At 37.8% G+C, this 20,042-nt stretch overlaps 2 protein-coding genes across 10 annotated transcripts in view; one reads left to right on the top strand and one right to left on the bottom strand.

Annotated features, from left to right (window-relative positions):
• Window positions 1-2,373: 2,373 nt before the first annotated feature.
• On the bottom strand, window positions 2,374-8,579 carry ANKRD49 (ankyrin repeat domain 49). Of its 2 annotated transcripts, none has more exons than XM_032426233.1 (3): window positions 8,492-8,579; window positions 5,123-5,477; window positions 2,374-3,870 (listed from the first exon to the last, which is right to left on the bottom strand). In XM_032426233.1, exons 2-3 carry the CDS (start codon window positions 5,378-5,380, stop codon window positions 3,409-3,411), a joined length of 720 nt encoding a protein of 239 aa, XP_032282124.1. In that variant the 5' UTR covers window positions 5,381-5,477; window positions 8,492-8,579; the 3' UTR covers window positions 2,374-3,408. The 2 variants fall into 2 exon arrangements, with proteins under 2 accessions (XP_032282124.1, XP_032282125.1); XM_032426234.1 differs by lacking the exon at window positions 8,492-8,579 and adding an exon at window positions 8,357-8,481.
• MRE11 (MRE11 homolog, double strand break repair nuclease) overlaps window positions 8,579-20,042 on the top strand; it is a 78,829-nt gene continuing 67,365 nt past the window's right edge. For 2 of the 8 annotated variants that reach the window (XM_032426225.1, XM_032426230.1), the window contains exons 1-4: window positions 8,677-8,761; window positions 9,542-9,669; window positions 11,518-11,650; window positions 15,328-15,488. In XM_032426225.1, coding sequence (XP_032282116.1) covers window positions 9,650-9,669; window positions 11,518-11,650; window positions 15,328-15,488 — 314 coding nt within the window. In that variant the 5' untranslated portion in view covers window positions 8,677-8,761; window positions 9,542-9,649. The other 6 variants (XM_032426228.1, XM_032426227.1, XM_032426226.1 and 3 more) reach the window with 6 other exon arrangements.

The following is a 20,042-nucleotide window of genomic DNA, read 5'->3' on the forward strand; positions in this document are numbered from 1 at the left end:
AGGGGGGAGGGGAGAGGGAGAAGCAGACTCCCCCCTGAGCAGGGAGCCCAATGTAGGGCTCTATCCCAGAAACCTGGGATCATGACCTGAGCTGAAGGCAGACGCTTAACCGACTAAAACACCCAGGTGCCCCCCCCTTTTTTTTTGATTCCTAAAAATTGCCTCTGTTTAAGTCATCTGTGTCTGAAAACGGAACTCCAGTGACTGCTCAGGAGACAGTGCTCCTTATCAATTTGCATTAACTCTCCAGAGAAGTTTGCCTAATTTTCAGACTGTACATCTAATAGAGATGAAAGGCTGAACATATGCGATGAAGAGAAGAAAAAAAATTAGGTGGCAGTTTGCTTTTAGATTTTGTATTTATTTCATTAAGCGGATTTTCTAGCCTACAAATCCTGCTCCTCTGAGATCCACTGGCAAATCTGGCCACGTCATTAAATTCGTAATGACGGCTATTAGATGTATCTGAGCATTGACTGGATAATCAGTGATGAACCAAATATGAGTGTTTTTGTGTTTTTATTCCATTTGCTCAACATTAATAAGACTCATCCTGAAAGGGGGGGAAAATTCGGTATGAATTTAAAGAGGAACTCATGTAATAGGCATTGAGGAGCTGTATACAGAACAAAAAATAAGCCACTCTCAGCTTCTCAGCCCTGGATACAGGAAACACATTTTCTCTCAGAAACTGATTTCCTCTCAGTCCTTGTATTATTTGCTAAAATCCTTTTGTTTTTTTTCTTATTCCTTGGGCTTTTTCTTTTGGTTGGAGACCTCTGATGCTTGAAAGGGACCTTTGAAAATGACATAAACAGTGTTTCCAGGAATGGAGGTGTTTGGATTTTTGTCCTAATAGATACCAATGAATAGAAATAAATGAATGCTTTTACACCCAATAGAATAAAGACTCTAAATCCCATCACTGTGGTAGTCTGTGGGTCAGAAAGCTCCCTGGAGAAGCATATTTAAGATTTAGAAAAGCAAAGCCAACTCATTTCACTGTGAGCCTGTGAATTATGATACGCTCCTTGAACAATGACAAAGCACATTTCCTTAAGCATATAAGCTAATCAAAATTAAGCCCAGAGTTATGAAAAACAGATTAAAAAAAAAAAAAGTCTTTGGATAAACTCTCCCAGATTAGAGAAAATTTTATTTGCAAACTGAGTTTTTTTTTTTTTTTTTTTAAGCCTTCTTAAAGCAAACTGGAAGGTACAGGTAAGTAAAGAGTCAAAAGCATGATTAGTGAATGCCTTCTGTGGATAGGAAACACTAGTAAATACTAAGGAAAGTACAAAGGAAGCAAACAATACAAATTCTGCCCTCAGAGATAGAAGAGATTTTGCTTATATGTGGAGTTTGCTCCTCAGCTCTGGTTGAATGTTGAGGCCTGAAACCAAGGGAGTAGTCACATCTCAGCTCCTTATCATAAATAAGGAGGCCTCTTTGGCCCCATACTTAAGTGGAAAGCTTACATAAACTCATGGATGCAACTCATCCCAAAGAAAGGAGCCATGGACTCTGTGACTTTCAGGTAAGCAGGTAGCTCGTTTAGCAGTCTGCTAGGGTAGATGGGGTCCTATTCTATTGTCACTGCCTGTCAGCTGTACCTGTCACTTGGTATCCCTAAATTGGGCCATTTTTTTTTTTTTTTTTAAGACAGAGAAAAAGAGTGTGTGAATGTAGGCATGTGCAGGGGGTGCCGGCGGCGGGGGTTGGGCAGAGGGAGAGAGAGAATCTTAAGCAGGCTCCACGCCCAGCACAGAGCCTGACACAGGGCTCCATCTCTCCTTCCTGAGATCATGACCTGAGCCAAAATCAAGTCAGATGCTTAACCGACTGAGCCACCCAGGCACCCTGGACCCAACACATTCTGCCAAACCCTTGCATCGTAGACACTGATACTCTGAAACTGAGGCTCTCCTAGCCAGAGATCACAGTATAATTAAAGCTCTCCTAATTCTTGAATCCTATTTGTCATGATAACTCAGTTCATACATTAACTTTTCTGAGATTATTCAGTTTTTTTAACCCGAAAACCACCTATTTGATTAAATAACATTATTAGTTATCCAGAGTGATTGGATCATATGAGCTGGCTCAAAAAGACAAACCTTGGTGAATATATAACTGAAGAAGAGGCCCATTGGTTTAGTTTCCTTCCCATAGCATGTCAGTTCTGGTGTTAAGAAGTTAAGAGAAAAATCCCTTTGGGAATAGTCACAGAGAGGCTAGGTAGTCAGTGAGAAACTCCTGCTGGAGAGACTGAGAGAGTAGTTGCTCCATCAATGTATGCTCCATGAATACAGAGGTTATGGGTCCAAGGAAGATATGTGCTGGTAAAAAAAAGAAAAACAAGAATTGGTGCCATTTTTGTTGTTCAAAGCTTTTATTTTTTTCTGAATATTCATATTTATACTTGTGTCACCATCCACACTGTGGCTTTTTAAAGCTTGCGCCACTTATAATCTAGCCCCAGTATAATCATCATCCCTTCACTCTTAGAATTCCTTTTCCCTTGTCTCTTTGCCTTTGTAGGATTTGTATAAAAGGAGGACCTTGGAAAAATCGATACTTCCTGTGAACTAGAGAGACCATCTGAGCAGTGCCCCGAACAAACAGGATTAGGCAGCTAAAACCAGTTGGCGAGCAGATACATTATGATCTCTTGGACCAAGGTAGAGTTGTGTGCATGTGTAAAAGGTCATGCCGACTCACCAATGGAAGAAGGATCACGTGGGTTGAGCAGGGTGAGGTAGGACCGTCCACAGGATTGTGTGAACTGTGGTAGCGGAGGGAGTATATTACATTCACGGACTAAACACTTCAGCTAACTACTTTGCTCTAAAAGACAAAGATCTAAGCTCTTTTAATGTTTTCTTAAACTTCTGACAATTCAAGTCACGAATAAGTTAGTTCTTACGGTTTAAAATGAAAGCAAATGGCCACAGTGATGTGGAGACGACAGCTGCACTGCACCAGGATACTTGAGTGTTTTAAATTAAATTCTGAGTTACCTCACCTTATAAAAATACATGTCAATATACTAAATACTCCACAAAGACCCAGGATGGGGGATATTTAAAAATACACTTCTCTTGGATCAGCACCAAAAATATCGTTAGTTTTCTGTACAACCTGTTACAAGTTTTTAAGTATAAGTGTGTTAAAATTATTTCTGATAAAAATTACAAAGTCCACATAGATCAGTAAAGACGTATCCAAACAACTTTCAAATACATTTTGACATCAAGGTTAGGCATGTCACTTGGAAGGACATTTGAATGTGTACCACTGGATTTCTACCGTAAAACTTTTGATGTCAACCTTGTATCATGGGGATATGTCCTATCTCACACAAAGGAGGCACTGGTACTTGGAAACTTAAGAAAATTATTAGAACTGTCATGGCTGAGGTGAAGAATTTGTGCAGCCTTCCACAATTTCAAAGAGGTAGTGATAGATACTTGTCCTCCTGGCAATATCAAAGGCCGTTTCTTCCAAGTTGTTTTTCAGACCCGGTTTGATGTAGCGGTTCATCAGGAGGAGCTCCAGGGTATCTTTGCTGTCCCTGTTCCCGGCGGCGAGATGTAAGGGGGTCAAGAGGCCTTTTGTTTGGGCGTTAATATCTGCGTCGTGCTGGAGTAAGAAAGAAGCTACTCTGGTATTATTCCACTTACAAGCACTGTGCAGGGGTGTCCAGCCATCCACAGTCACCGCGTGGACATCTGCCCCTTGTGCGATCAGCTCGCGCACCACCTCTAAGTGTCCGCTGTAGGCTGCTCGATGAAGAGGGGTATATTCATCTTCATCTCTAGTGTTCACGTGAGTGGCCTTTTCAGACAGCAGTCTCCGCACTGTGGTAAGCTGAGAAGAAAAGGGATCTTTTCAAAACCCAACGTGACCCAAAACAGTAAATGAAGAAAATTAAACTGTCTAGTGGTGTTAAATTTTTTTTAAGTTCCATAAAAACTTGTTAGCAGAGGACTTTAAAATAAAAATGATTTAAGATTTCTTTGGGGGGCAGATGGCCACAGATTTAAGAATGAACAAGTTAGTGTTAACCACACTCTTTCTTCTAAGAATGTGACTCTCTGAAAATCACGTATCAGTATCGAATGTGTGACTATCATGCATTTATTCCTGGCCCAATTAAGGCCACTGCATATAAGCTTTAGTCCTAGATGAATAATATAGACTATAATCATATTTAATATTTTACACTTCATTAGTGAAAACATAGTAACTGATTCTTCTACAGGATTATCGCACCAATATACATAGTGCATAAAACTTTGAAAAATAAATTTCTTTATCAGAAGAATACAATGGTAACAAGGAAATCTAGGGATTAAGGAGCTCAACTCCTTCAAACTAAAACCACCTTAGAAACATGTTTTCAGGAAGTGATTTTCAGTTTGGTCTCTGGATCTCTGGTGGGATGCAGTGTGCTCCTGGGTGAAAAAGTTATCCAAAAAATGCAGGACCTTTTTAGTTATTAATTTACTCCACCGACATGGAAGAACTTAGTAAAATGAAGTAGAAGTGGCTGAGTGGGAAAAATATATTTGATGATACTGCTTACATGATACTGGGCAAATTGATATTCCTGAATCCCATTTTCTTAAACTGTAAAAGGGAAGAATATTACTTATCTTGTGGGGATATATGAGGATTAAATCAAATAATGTAGTAAAGCACATGGTATAGTTGATATTCAAAACATGTTAATTCCCATCCTCCCTCTTCTAAATGATAGCTGTCTCTAGGATGATCTTAATGACTTAATATAAATGATTTAAAAATATAGGTGATTTCTTGCTAATTTTTAATTATCCCTTAAATTTCCAAATAATACCCAATAGGATGCTTTGTGACTTACTATGTCCTTTCATGGACATTGCCTCATTCGATCCTCAAATCCTGTATAAAAGATACAGGTATTATCATGGCCATTTTTATAGGTAAGAAAATAGAGGTTCAGGAACGGTAGGATTTACCCAAAGTTACAAACTAAATAGAGGTTCAGGGACAGGTCTTCTGGCTCTGAATCCAGTACTTTTCCTACTATATTATGGTTTCCTCTTTAACTGTTTTTGTTTGTTTGTTTGTTTTTTACCCGATTTTTTTCCGCAGCCCAAAGAAGCAATTTGCTTGGATCTTTTTCCATCTTTTTTTCTTGGAATTGATACCACTCTTCAGTTTTTTCATCTTGCTCCTCGTCTTCGTCAGAATTCCCTACCCAGAGACTTTGGGTACCAGTGGGAATAAGGTGTCCATGTGTTTCCAACAATTCAAGTTGGTTAAAGTGTTCAGAAAAGTCCAAAGAATTTTCTGGGTCTGGTTTTCCATCATCATTTACTTTCCCTTTTTCCATTTTTACTATGACACTAAATACAAAACATTTCAAATGCCAGGGTATAAATAATCTTTCTAGAGGTGAATTATATCTGCTTTATTTTATCCATCAAGATCTGGAAACACAAACACAAAAATTATTAGCAAAATAGTAATTGTTTATCAATTACAAAGTCTTGCAAACATACACAATAAACCCTGTCTAAACTTTTTGGTTTTATTGGTAGTCTTTACATTCTCTAAATACCAGAGCTGAAATTTGTTATCTATACCTTTAATGGTTAAAACTCCTTATTTTTTTTTAATTCTACTAAGTCAATGGTTATATTATTCTGAATCTATTGGTTTTGATACTATTGTATTATACTAAGAATGATAAATGCTTAAAGCTTTTAAACCATAATTTATTTATTTATTTTTTTTTTTAAAAGATTTTATTTATTTATTTGACAGAGAGAGACACAGCAAGAGAGGGAACACAAGCAGAGGGAATGGGAGAGGGAGAAGCAGGCTTCCCGTGGAGCAGGGAGCCCGATGCGGGGCTCGATCCCAGGACCCTGGGATCATGACCTGAGCCGAAGGCAGACGCTTAACGACTGAGCCACCCAGGCGCCCCAAAGCTTTTAAACCATAATTTAAAAAACAGGCACATTCACGATTTTTATAAACTAGACACACAGATGATGTAAAGCAGAAACAAAAACTTTTAGTTTCTAATAAATTACTTCAAAGAATTCTTAGAGACGGAATAGCCCCAAGGAATCTGTACAAACCTCTCATCAATCCAAGTATCTTTATTATAACATCTGTAATAATTATCCTATTTCTACTTTAATAATTTCAGCTTGGGAAAATTCACTGCTTTAAAAAGGAGTCCCATTCATTGATAGACAGCTATAATTCTTAGTTGGCTTCTTGTTTTGAACTGAATTTCAGCTGTCATTCACCATTCAACAAATATGAATAGAATGCCTGGTCCGTGCCAGTCTTTGGGCACTGGGATTCAATAATGAACAAGGTCCATGTCTTAACCTCAGGAAGGTTATTGTCTAGTCGAGGTGACTGGCAACAACAGCATGGGCTGTGCAAGGACAGGACTCTGTCCAGACACAATGAGTATACAAGAGGGTTATAATGAACACAGTCCTAAAGGATTAGAGAAGGCTTCTTGAAGGAAGTGACATTAATTCAGCTAAGCTGCCACATTAATTTATAAACCAGTATTAAAGTTACACAGCTTATTAAATCTTAATCAATTTTTAAAAATGCAAATAACTAATAAATATCTTTTAAAAATACCACCTCTCAGGCTCCTGATTACATTTGTTGAAATCCTACCAGTCTTTCAAGGCTCTTCTCAGATGTTCTCTCTTCCATTGAGTCTTTCTTGGAACTTCCAAATTAGATTTCTCTCTGGTAGCCTTTTTTGTTCTACCTATTGTCTTATTTCAGCACTAATTATTTCCTTAGATTATAAGCTTAAGGATAGAGACTGTATTTAACTTATATTTATGTCCTACTTATACAAAGGGCATTAATATTTGTAGAATTAAATCTAATTAAAGCCCTATCACTTGATTTTGTTTGGAATGGCTACTGAGAAGTTCCAGAGTTGGTCTTCTCTTAAGATACTAATTTCTTTCTAATTTCACAAGTTTAACAGTAATCAATCCTAATGTGGCATTAGATTTTATTACTAGTGCCAAAAGTACTAACCTTAGGTTTAAATTTATCACTTATGACTAATAGCGTCTCTGGGCCTGTTACTTCATTATAAAATGTAATGACTGTACTAAAGGATTTCCAAGTTCTTCCCAGCTTTTCAGAGTCTACTGAGACCCATCAGAATTACTTTATCTTTTATTAGTTCTTTTGGAATTTTCACTTTTTATTATTGAAGAATTGTTGATATACAGTGTTAGTTTCAGGTGTACAAACACAGTGATTTGACAATTCTATACATTACTCAATGCTCACCACAGTATACGGTATTACTGACTATACTTACTGTATTGTTGACTATATTCTCTATGCTGTGCTTTTCATCTCTGTGACTTATTTATTTTATAAATGGAAGTTTGTACCTCCTCAAACCTTTCACCTATTTTGTCTATCTCCTCACCCCTCTCCCCTCTGGTAACCACCAGCTTGTTCTCTGTATTTGTGTTGTGTATGTAGGAACTCCCATTGGGGTTCTCATTTTTTTCTTTACTATCTATTTCCTGAACCTTGCAACACAAAAATGATCATACATCAGTTCATTAAACACTTTGAACAGATACCATAAAGTTCATTTAATTATATCAAATACAGAAACAATAAGGCACATATTTTATCCTCCCCTTTCCTTTCTATAAAAACTCCCCCCACTTTTTAAAATAAATTCTGAACTTAGTGCTCCAAATACAATAACTCACATATAAAATTTCTTTTCTAATTTTAGATGATTTAATTTAAAGAGTCAAACCTAGGTGCATCTCCCTGATTCAGGATTTTAAAAAATCGATTAAGATTCTTACTCGATGGTCCTCAACCAAGAAGAAATAGGATATGTTTAAAAGAACAGATTTCGATAGAGATCTAAACTATGTCAACGCCTTACAAATAACTCAGTGACAGATGTGGTCATAAACCCCATTTTACCGGTGAAGGCGCCGAACTTCGGAATAAAACAACCTGCCCTAGATTAGGGACGCTTCAATGGAACTAAAAGGTCAAGTTTTCTAATTCAAAAGTTTCACATTATTTTTTTACTGTACTATATTTTACTGCTATCAGCACAAAGCAATACAGATGTGCTGAACCCGGGATCCAGGGGTGAAAATAAGGGGAAGCAGGGAATAAAAGGGTCCGAATACTCTAACTCTGGGGAGTGGGAGTGAGGGAGAAGGCCCCCAGTCCCGGCCCTCTGGCACCGACTGGTCACTTCCCAGGCCCGGAGTCGCGCCTGCGGCCTTCCAAACAGCCAAGAGTGGGGAAGCCGCTCCAGCCCTACCCCGGATCCACGACGCGGCCCGAACTGCCGGGCTCATTCGGGGTCGACAAGTGACCCGCCCCCAAGGGCCCAGTAGTTTTTAGGTGGCGCGAGAGGACCAAGGACCGCGGTCCGGGACAAGCAAGAGCTACCCACCTTAAAGAAGGGAAACATCTCTATCGCGAACCTCGCTTCCGGGGTCGTCCCTCGACTTCTCAGGATTGGCTCCTGCTTGAGGGCGAGGCGTCGCCGCTACTTTCCCGGCTCGCTCACGGCATTCGGCAGCCAATGAGAGCCGAAGAAGACTTGAAGCGCTATGTCGTCAATGAGGTATCGCGAGAGAATGAGTTGTTTTTTTTTTTTTTCCTCTCCCGCCTAATTCAGGTTTATGGCCCAGCAGGTTCTTCTTACGTGCAGGCTCACGAGGTGCTCTTGCTTTTTTTTCTCACGAATCCCGCTCCTTCTTCCCGGGTAAAAGACAGCCTGGGGGTCCGGTGCGGGGGCTTTGGAGAGTGTAGGTGTGTAGGTATTGGTAATTTAGGAATCGTACCGCCTCCTATTTTGTGGGATCCCGGGCGGAAGCCCTAAGTGGATTGACTCTCTGTAAAGAATGGGACCGGTCGGCTAAGCCCTGGAGGGTTCTGATTCTGGCTTCAGACAGTCCAGCTGGGGGTGGGGGTGGTGTGTTGAGGCTTAGAATCTGGAAGGAACCAGGAGTCCGGACGTGGGAGGGGTTCCCGGAATATCTTGGCCATTTCCACTTGCCTTGCGGGCTCAGGCCGTTTCTCTGCGGAGCACGTGTTTCTGTTTATTTACACTAGTTTTAAAGGTGGGGCCCTTCTCTTTTCCTAAACTGAACCATTGCTTTAAACAATCCTGTGGTTGAGCAGCAATTACGGGATTTTCTCGACGCTCCAGGGTAGCCTGTGCATGCTGTTTAAAACATTTCTGCATATCCAGAGTTGTTTTGTGTGCTAAACCAGAACTGCTGTATGTGTCTCTTTCTGTCCATTTATCTAATAAACATTCGTTTCCAATAGTTTAATCATAATGGTGAAACTGAGATGGTACTGGAGATGGGCTATTTTCTATTGTTAGCCCTTAAAAAATAAAAATATAGTAGGTGCGTAGATGAAAATGAGATTCCTAAAATTGGTAGTTTTTTAAAAGAATGTATGTTTTACAATAATGTAATTTTGCTTTTAGAATTTGCTAGAATTTGGAATCGAGTGAGTTTTCTGACGTATTTGATCACACGACCCAGGAGTACTTGGAGAGAAAACTGGTTCCAGAGGAGCTGGACTGACCATAAAAATGAGTCCTGCGGATGCCCTGTAAGAACTTGTCTTCTGGGATCTTTTTTGTTGCTTTGGATTCCTAAAGCCCATCAACTATGATCACCATGAACGAAAACTTATTTAAAAAATTAGCAGTAAATAGCTTGCCTATGAACAGAAATGTTAGTCATCAAAAAGAGTATTTAGAATGTTAAAAAAATTAATATATGTTTGCTAACTAAAAGATAATATATAGCTATAGATTGAGGCCTTGCAGTAATTTGGTATATTACTGTAGTATATAAGTTTATATTCTTAGGTTTTGTCTTAAAATATTGAAGCTCTCAATATTCTTGAACTTTTCTGGGGAAGTCACAGTGGTCAATGCAAGCCTGTTTAAGCAGATTTTTAGAGTAGTAAATTGCTCTAGTGTTGAATAAATTGGAAATGAATTTGAGTAAAATGAAAATCAATAAAAGAATCAGAAGTTACATGGAAAAAGCTTTAGACTTGGAGTGTTTCACCCCGATTTCAATTCCTTGGTTAATACTATGTGACCTTGGGCAAGTTAGCAACTCTTTGAACCTTGCATCAATTTCTTCACTTTATGTATATAATTGGAACAAAATTGCCTTTCTCAGATTAATTTAGATGTTTAAATGAGAGAATTCATTTGAAAATATTTTATAAATTGCTATGGAAGCATAGGGTAATGTGATTTTGAAAGTATTCTGATCAGCTGGTGTGTGTGTAGCAGTTAGAACTGTGTGCATATATTTCATCTTTGAAGTTTCTGAAGAGAAATCTTTCCTGGAAAAATCTCATATATAAAGATTTCAATTTTGGAGATATATCTGAAAGTTGTTTTAAGTTCATTATGGTTTAGTGAAAATAGACCGAGTGGTTAAATCCTGTTTCTTCTACTTATTTGTGCGATAAATTACTTAATTTCTCTGTTTGGTTTTCTCATTTTTCAAAGATAATAATACCTACTTCTTTACATGTAGAAGTTGAGAAGAGTTCATAGATACATAAGTATTTTAAAGAAAGGTTTTTTAAATTTTTTTTTAAGATTTTATTTACTTATTTGAGAAAGAGAGCTTGAGTGGGAGGGAGGGGCAGAGGGAGAGGGAGAAGCAGGCTTCTCACTGAGCAGGGATCCCCGAAATACGTTCCTGACCTGAGCCGAAGGCAGGCACTTACCAACTGAGCTACCCAGATGCCCCAAGTATTTTAAAGAAAGTTAAAAGTTACATTAAACTGAAGAAGGTATTAATAACTACTACTTTGCTGCTTCACATGAGAGTACCTTTGGATACTACCAAATTCAAATGGAATTGTAAATCTGTTTTGTTACTTGGCCAGATTTGTTAATGAAACACTAACTTTATGTAGGGAATAGAATCAAGCAGGTGTCTTCAGGGGCTTGAATGTAAGTTACTAGTTTATTGGGACAAAATCTACTTATAAAGTAAGAAGGCTTTTTAAATTAACAGTCAACTCTGATTTTCCTTGAAGAGTGCAAAATAGATAAATAGCAAGTTTAGATACGGGGTCAGATCCTCTTGGGATTTCGGGATGGAACAGAATTGGAAAACAACGAAGCTTTTAGGTCCAGGGTCCAAAGGAGTGTGTAACACTGGAGTTGTAATAAGGTTATACTTTTTTGAAAGGAGTCACAGAATCTTTTTAAAGTTCACGAGTGTTTGTTCTATTTTGAATTAGGTGTAGGCAAACTATGTAACATTGCAGATCTGTTGAATGCTTCAAATTTTCAGACCTATTTTAAAAGCTAGAAAAGTGATTTTACTGTATAACTATTATATATCTTATAAATTTAGGTTTTAATCTTCTTGAGCATCTTTTAATGAATTATATTGAAATGTTTCTTCTTTTTTTATATAGTGATGATGAAAATACATTTAAAATCTTAGTTGCAACAGATATTCATCTGGGATTTATGGAGAAAGATGCAGTCAGAGGAAATGATACATTTGTAACACTGGATGAAATTTTAAGACTTGCCCAGGAAAAGGAAGTGAGTTTGGTTTACATTTTTTCAGTTTCTACTATGCTCCCTTAGTCGGTAGACTCTTTTCCTTTCTTAAAGTTGGAGGTTTGTTTTATAGGCTCATATGCTCACATTGCCTGCTTAAATATCAATATACTACAAACCCAAAGCAGATTGTAAGTGCTTTGTGACCTTAATTAAAGTAGGAGTTGGTTTTGTTAGAAGTTTGTGAAAGTTTACACATATTTATGGGGTGTTTACTGAGTGCAGGATCCTGTGGCAGTTTCTGTTTGAAATGGAAAGATGACTCATCGTTTCTGTTTGCCAAGAACATACAGGATATTGGTATGTGAGATAAGACAGATGTCCATAATGCTCAGATGCAAGGTCTTATGTGGTAAGAACCATAAGAAAATTACAATCAGCCTTTCTGGGAGTTTAGAAGTAGAAGAGATCACATATAGAGGATAGCAAGATCAGTTTAATGAACGAGGTGGCATTTAACTTGGGCTTTGAAGAATGAGTAGGCTTTTGGTGGGTGAAGAGCATAGAGAATGTACATTTCACAGGAAACAGGAAGAAGGGCACAGAGGTGAGACAGTATGAGGTATGTTAGGTGTACAACAGGTCAGTTTGGCTCATTAGTAGGCCATATGTTAGAAAGCATGCTGAAAGACCAGAAACGCTGTTTGAGCTGCATTAGGAGGGCTTCAAATGCCAGATTGAGGAGTTTGTACCCAATTCAATGGAAATCGTTTGGCAACAGGGTATAGGGTGAATTGGAGACCGTGGTGTGGGATGGAAAAGAGGAAGTGAATGCAAGAGGTATTTCAAAGATTAGATTTGCATACTTTAGGGGTAAAGTTGAGGGAAAGGGAGAGGACAAAGTCTAGAGTGTGTTAAGTTTGGGAGGGAAAGGGAGAGGACCAAGTCTAGAGTATGTTAAGTTTGGGTGAATGGTGGTACCAATAATAGAAATTCCTTCTAAATAAGGAAGAGGTACTTCTTTATGTCGGAAGATGATGAATTCTGATTTAGACCATTTGAGTTGGAGATTCCAATAGGGCATTCAGGTCAACATTCCAGCAAGCCCTTGAAATGTCCTGGACATTTTAGGAGAGAGCTGGGGAGTAAACATAAACGCTTGTGACTTACAAATTAGTATCTTCAACCTTGACTTTTCCTCAGAGTTTTGTTCAGTTTTTCTGCAGGTCCTTTGGTTCTTCCTCCTGAATGTATATGGAAAGTGTTTTTGTGCCTATGTGTTTAGCCTAAAACATTTATCCTATTTTGCTGGACTGCAGTACTCCCCATTGGTCTTTCTATTTGCATTCTTTTTCCCTACATCTATTCAGCATAGCAGCCAAGTGAACATAAAACAGATCCTATCACTCTGCTGCTTAAAATCTTCAAGTGGCCTTCCATTGACTAAAATAAAATTCAAACTACAAGGCTCAACTTGATCTGGCCCCTGCCAGGAGACTTTTACAACTCTCTGCATCGTTCAGTGTGCTCCATCCACCCTAGCATGTTCTCCTCTGGGACCTCTGCACATCTGGGGAGCACGTTTTACCTTTTTGGAGAGGTCTTCCTGGATGTCTCCAAACACTTCAGTTACTCTATTTTTTCATAACACCATCTGAAATAATATATTGAATTGGCTACTTGTTTACTATCGATCTTCTCCACTAGAAGGTCAATTCCCATGAGAGTGAAAAATCTTTTCTGCTTGTTCATGCTGTATCTTAAAATCTAGGAAGGATCTAGCAAGCAGTAGGTAACTCTTAAAATTTTGTTAATGAATAAGGGAATATCTAGTACTATCTCCTTTTAAGATGGCTTCCTCGTATCCCTGAGGGCAGAGAAACTTGAAGCCGAAGGAGGTCTGTTTCCTGCTAGAGAATCTTCTGTTGGATTTGTCTGTTATTTCCTCATGATTAGATTCACTTTCGGCAGGAATACCATAGAAGCAGGTTGTGCCCTTTTCAGTGTTCCCTGGAGTCACAAACCAGCTTTTAAAAATGAAAAAAAAATTTTTTTTTTAATTTGTGGTAAAATATACATGTAACAAAATTTACCATCTTAACCATTTTTAAGTGTACACTTTATCAGCATTAAGCACATTCACATTACTGTGTAACCAACCTCCAGAACTCTTCATCTTGCAAAAGTGAAACTATATTATTTAGATCACTACTCCCCCTCGAAATGTTTTTTGTTTTGTTTCTTTGTTGTTGGTTTTTTCCTATGCTGTTGTGATCATTTTCTTCCTTAATTTTTGTTCATTTTTGAAGACCTAGCTTTAGTCCCACACTTTTATTGAAGCTTCTCTGACTACTGTAAGATGGAAAACTTTTCCCTTCTTTTCTTTTAGGTTCTTGGGCTGGTCTAATAATTAAATCGACATAAGACACACGAACAGGAGCAAAACAAATTTTGTATGTACAGGAGCCTCATAAAAATATTAGACTCCCTGACAGTCAGGTAACTGAGGCTTATATTGCCATCCTGAGCTAAGGAGAGAGGGGGTAGAGGTCTGGGACTTCAAAGGGGAGGAAGATAATTCATAGGAAGATGGGAAGAGCAAATGTTTGCCATGCCATGTAGAGATAAAAAGTTCTCTGGTAATAGCTCTCTTCCTAGTATAGGCCCCCTGTCTAAATTCTTTCAGGCAGTTAAGGGGAATAAAACAAACAAAAAAAAGCTTTTCCTGAGTCTGCCCAGTCTTAACTGCCTTTAGCTCAAAACAGTCCACGTGCCAAAGTGACACTTTTGGGGGTGCTGTATTCTGCTCCCCCTCACTGCTGTAGCCCAAGTGATCTGTATTGCTGGGTTCTTTTGTATAATTAAGAATTTAATCAAGTTTCTTTAGGTAGATTATACACTTCCTGAAAGTATGAGTGTTGAACTCTTTTTCTGTATAATTTTTTTTCTCTTGTTTCTAGAATGCTCTTCCTTAAAGTCTCATTTATTCTTCATAGTGCAACTCAGATGCCACCGTGTTGGCATATCCCTTCTGGACTCCCTGTCCTCAATGAGTTTTTTCCCTTCAGTTAGAATTGATTGTGATGTCATTGCTGCTCCTGGTTTGTTTACATACCCATTCTAGTGCATGTCTGAGTTTGAGTTCTGTTCAGATGTGTAACACTTTGTCTCTTCTTTAGACTCTGAACATATTTAGGAAAGAGGTTGTATTTTATCCATCATTTGTATCCTCAGGGCCCAGTACAGGGTATTGCACTCTGTTGGTGTTTAATGAGGGCATGGACGTCATCTGTTTTGTAGATTGCTATTTCCTTAGGTGCCCGCGCCTATAGGAGCCCTAAGTAATTATTGAATGAATTGACTGAGTAATCTGAATTGAATTGGCTCTCTTGTCTATAGGTGCTGTTAAAGTGCTAAATTTGTGTTTGATTTAGATAACAACAACAAAAAAAGAAATAATGGTCACTTCCAGTAGCATGAGTCAGAGGTTTGGTATAATAATTTGAAGGTGGCTTTTTTGAAAGGTGGCCTAAGAACCTGAGTTGGAGTCAGATTAATCAACAGACTGGCAGGCCCCTTGAATAAATAAAATATAAAACTTTAAATCTTCATGCACAATAGTATCTTTTATGAGTTTGTTTTTCTACCCCTTTAATCTATAGTTTTAACGTTCTTACCCATAAAACATACTAATTTTCACACTATTTTCTGTTGATTAGGTGGATTTTATTTTGTTAGGTGGTGATCTTTTTCATGAAAATAAGCCCTCAAGAAAAACATTACATACCTGCCTTGAGTTATTAAGAAAATACTGCATGGGTGATCGTCCTGTACAGTTTGAAATTCTCAGCGATCAGTCAGTCAACTTTGGTTTTAGTAAGTAAGTATATTTAAATGCTTAAGTGAATGTTTCCTTGTGTATAATATTTTCTGTAAAAGACAAACACCTTTTAACAGCCATTTCACCTTCACTAAAAGCTATTTTCATAGTAAGCATAATTCTTTGAATTTTCTGTACTGATTGTATTAGTTTATATTTTCCTAATTGTGGGACTGAGTATCTTCCCAAATTTTTTTTTTTTTTTTTTAAAGATTTATTTATTTATTTATTTGAGAGAGAATGAGAGGGAGAGAGCACATAAGAGGGGGGAGGGTCAGAGGGCGAAGCAGACTCCCTGCCGAGCAGGGAGCCCGATGTGGGACTCGATCCAGGGACTCCAGGATCATGACCTGAGCCGAAGGCAGTCGCTTAACCAACTGAGCCACCCAGGCGCCCCCCAAATTTTTATTGTACATTTTGGTATCTTCTCCTGTTCATATCCTTTGCACATTTTAAAAATTGGTATTTTTTTCTTTTCCTTTGAATTTGCAGAGGTTGTTTATATGTTCTAGAAACTAAATTTTTTTTTTTTTTAAGATTTTATTTATTTATTTCAGAGAGAGAGACACAGAGAGAGCAGGAACACGAGCAGGGGGAGTGGGAGAGGGAGAGGTAGGCTTTCCGCGGAGCAGGGAGCCCGATGTGGGGCTCGATCCCAGGACCCTGGGATCATGACCTGAGCCGAAGGCAGATGTTTAATGACTAAGCCACCCAGGTGTCGGAGACGAAACGTTTGTTAAGCATTATTTTTTTTTTCCAGTCAGTGGATTGTCTTTTGACTTTTTTATGGAGACTTTTCTTGACAAATACTTAATTTTAGTCAGATATATCATTTTTTTCTCCCTAAGATTTGTACTTTGGGGACGGACTGACGACATCCACCTAGAACCCCATGTCGTAAAGATAGTCCCATATTTTTTCTTAAACATTGTACCAGATACCACACTGCATGTAGTTGAAGTGTTCTCTCAGTCTCCTTAGACTATGCCAGTTTTTCTGTCTTTTCTTACCTTTCATTTTCCTGATAATTTTGAAGTATACTGGTCAGCTATTTTATAGACTGTCCCTCAATTTGGGTTTTTCTCATGATTAGACCAGGATTGTGGGTTTTCAGGAAAGAGTATTCCACAGAGGTGAAGTGCCCTTCTCATTGCATATCCGGAGTACATGCTGTCAACGTGGCTTATTACTGGTGAGGATAACCTTGATCTCTTGATTAAGGTGGTGTCTGCCAGGGTTCTCTGCTGTCAAGTTAGGATTTTTCCCTTTTCATACGCTGTTCATTAGAAGTGAGTTGCTAAGTGCAGCCCACACTCAAAGAGAGGGATTTAAGTTCCACTTCCTAGAGAGAGGAAGGAGTGTCACAGGATATGGGCATATTGAAACTACCATAGTCACTAGTAAGTATTTTGAGGGAGCTGTTTTGAGGCTGTGCACCTATTCTGTATTTCCTTAAAGTTTGTCCACTAATTTTAACATTCATCAGTGGTTCTTGCCTATAGCAGTTATTAACTGTGGTGTTTTAATGGTGATTTTCTGTTTCCCACATTTTTTCTACATTTATTAATTAGAATTCTTCTGTAAGGAAGATTTGTCCCTTGTCCTGCATTTGTTAATTTATTTACTCAGTTGTCTATCAGTAGGAACTTATTTAGTTGTTTACATCAGTATGAACCCATTTTTTTCCTTTGGATTATAATTTAATACTATTGTAATCTATTTTGTTGCTCAAATGATTTGTTCTAGGTTTAGCCATTGGGTGCTTTTTCAGATTGATTCCTATCTGCTTTTGACATACCCTCATCTTTCCCCCCGCCCCTTACTTTTTGGCACTAGAAGATGCTCCAGGCTAATTTTATATTTTCCCTTTCCTAGCTTCAGACCCATCCATTTCTTCAAGGAGCCCTGGTTCCTTTGGAGAATGGTATTTGAAAGCCCAAATCTAGATGCTGGGCTTGCACATTGCTATTATCTTGTCACTGCTTCTAGGCTCTCTCAGTGCCCGGAGCTAAGAAATACATGTATATGTACTAACCCATGAAAACATGCCTATCTATTTATTTCTTATTTATTTATCTATCTATATTTTTAAAATAAGGTCATGTTGGGAGGTAAATTTTTAAGGGATTTTTGTTTGTAAGAAAATGGCTATATTACCTTTACTTGGGATTGATAGTTTGGCTGAGTATAGAATTGGATTTTTAAAGATTCCTATAATTTTTAACATATAGCCTTGTTTTTAGGAATTCTGATCAGTATCTTTACCGGTCTTCTATTCAGATCTAGAACTTTAGTTTTCTTCTTTCATCTTATTTTTATTTATTTATTTATTTTTTAAGATTTTATTTATTTATTTGACAGAGAGAGACACAGCGAGAGAGGGAACACAAGCAGGGGGAGTGGGAGAGGGAGAAGCAGGCTCTCTGCAGAGCAGAGAGCCCAATGCGGGGCTCAATCCCAGGACCCTGGGATCGTGACCTGAGCCGAAGGCAGACGCTTAACGACTGAGCCACCCAGGCGCCCCTCTTTCATCTTATTTTTAAACTGCATGCTATTTTTAAACTGCTCCATCTGCCTTTGCAAACCTCTTTACCTATTTCTTTGCTCACTGTTGTTGCTTGTATTTCATTTTTTCCTCTGGATTCCGTTTCCTTCTTTCTGAAGTACAGTTTTCAGTAGTTTTTCATTGAATGTCAGTGAGTAGCAAATTCTCATTTTTTGTTGCTGTTGGGAAGTCTGCTATTACTTTAGTTGCTGGAAGAGCAGTATAACATAGTGATTAAAAACATGGATTCTGGTACAAGACCATCTGATTTCGAGTCCTGGCTTTGCTCTACCTTACTTTTATAATTATAAAATGGGAAAACAATAGTGGTGATCTTACAGAATTGTTGTGAGAAGCAGTTGAAATAAGAAAATTGCTTAGAATAGTAAGTGGCAAAAAGAGAACACTCAGGTGTAACTATTAAGTTTTCTCATTGTCCTTAGCATTTAGCAGTCTTACTCTGACATATTTAGCTGTGGATTTAGTTCTAATTGTTCTGCTTGGCTATCATGCATTTCATCTGAGGATTTTTTTTTTTTCCAGCAATTTTAGGAAATTGTTATCTGTTACATTTTCAAACATTGTTTCCTATTCTTTCTCTTTTTGAATATTATTTATATGTCTTAATCTTTTTGTTATATTGTCTATTACTTTATCTCTTTGTGCTGTATTCTGAATAATTCCCCCTTCTAGTTTACTAGTTCATATAGAAAAAAAGACAAAAGAAAAGGTAGAGAAACTGAAAGAAAAGACTGATAAGTAATGACTAGCCCCATTAGATATGAAAGTGTATTATACCACATTGAGAAAAGGAAGGATAAAAATTATACAGTCATCTCAGTAGATGCAGAAAAAGCATTTGACAAAATTCAACATCCTTTTATGATAAAAACTCCCCCAACAAAGTGGGCATAGAGGGAACATACAAAAGCCACATATGACAAGCCCACAACTAACATTATACCCAGTGGTGAAAAGCTGAAAGCTTTTCTTCTAAGATGGGGAGCAAGACAAGATTCCCACTCTCACCCCTCCCATTCAACATCATATTAGAAGTCGTAGCCTGAGTGGTTAGGCAAGAAAAAGAAATAAAAGGCATCCAAATCGGAAAGGAAGAAGTAAAATCATCTCTATTTGCAGATGACAATATTATATATAGAAAACCTGAAAGACTTCATCAGAAAACTGTTAGAACTAATAAATGAATTCAGTAAAGCTACAGGGTACAAAATCAGTATACAAAAACCAATTGTATTTCTATATACTAACAATGAATTAGCAGAAAGAGAAATTAAGAAAAAAATAGAATAAGAAAAGAAAAAAAAGTAAAATATTTAGGAATACATTTAATCAAGCAGGTGAAAGGTCTGTATGCTGAAAGGTATGACATTGGTGAAATAAAGTAAAGACAAAAAATGGAAAGATATTCTGTGCTTGTAGATCGGAAGAATTAATATTGTTAACCTGTCCTTATTACCCAAAGCGATCTACAGATTCAGTGCAATCTCTATCAAAATTCTAATGGTATTTTTCATAGAAATAGAACAAACAATCCTAAAATTTGTGGGGAACCACAAAAGGCCCCAAATATCCAAAACAGTCTTAAGATAAAGGTGGGGAGCCATCACCCTTGCTGATGTCAAACTATATTACAAAGCTGTAGTAATCAAAACAGTGTGGTGTTGGCATAAAAACAGACATATAAGTCATTACAACAGATTAAAGAGCACAGAACCCATGCATATTTGGTCAATTAATTTATGACAAAGGAGCCAAGACTACAATGAGGAAAGAACAGTCTCTCAATAAATGGTATTGGGAAAACTGGACAGCCACATACAAAAGAATGAGGCTGCCCCCTCTCTTATACCATACACAGAAATCAACTCAAAATGGATTAAAGACTTGAATGTGAGACCTGAAACCATAAAACTCCTAGGAGAAAGCATGGGGAGTAAGCTCCTTGACATCATTCTTGGCAGTGATTTTTTGGATTTGACAGCAAAAGG

This window comes from Phoca vitulina, unplaced genomic scaffold, assembly GCF_004348235.1.
Source record: "Phoca vitulina isolate PV1807 unplaced genomic scaffold, GSC_HSeal_1.0 scaffold34, whole genome shotgun sequence".
Classification (NCBI taxonomy): domain Eukaryota; kingdom Metazoa; phylum Chordata; class Mammalia; order Carnivora; family Phocidae; genus Phoca; species Phoca vitulina.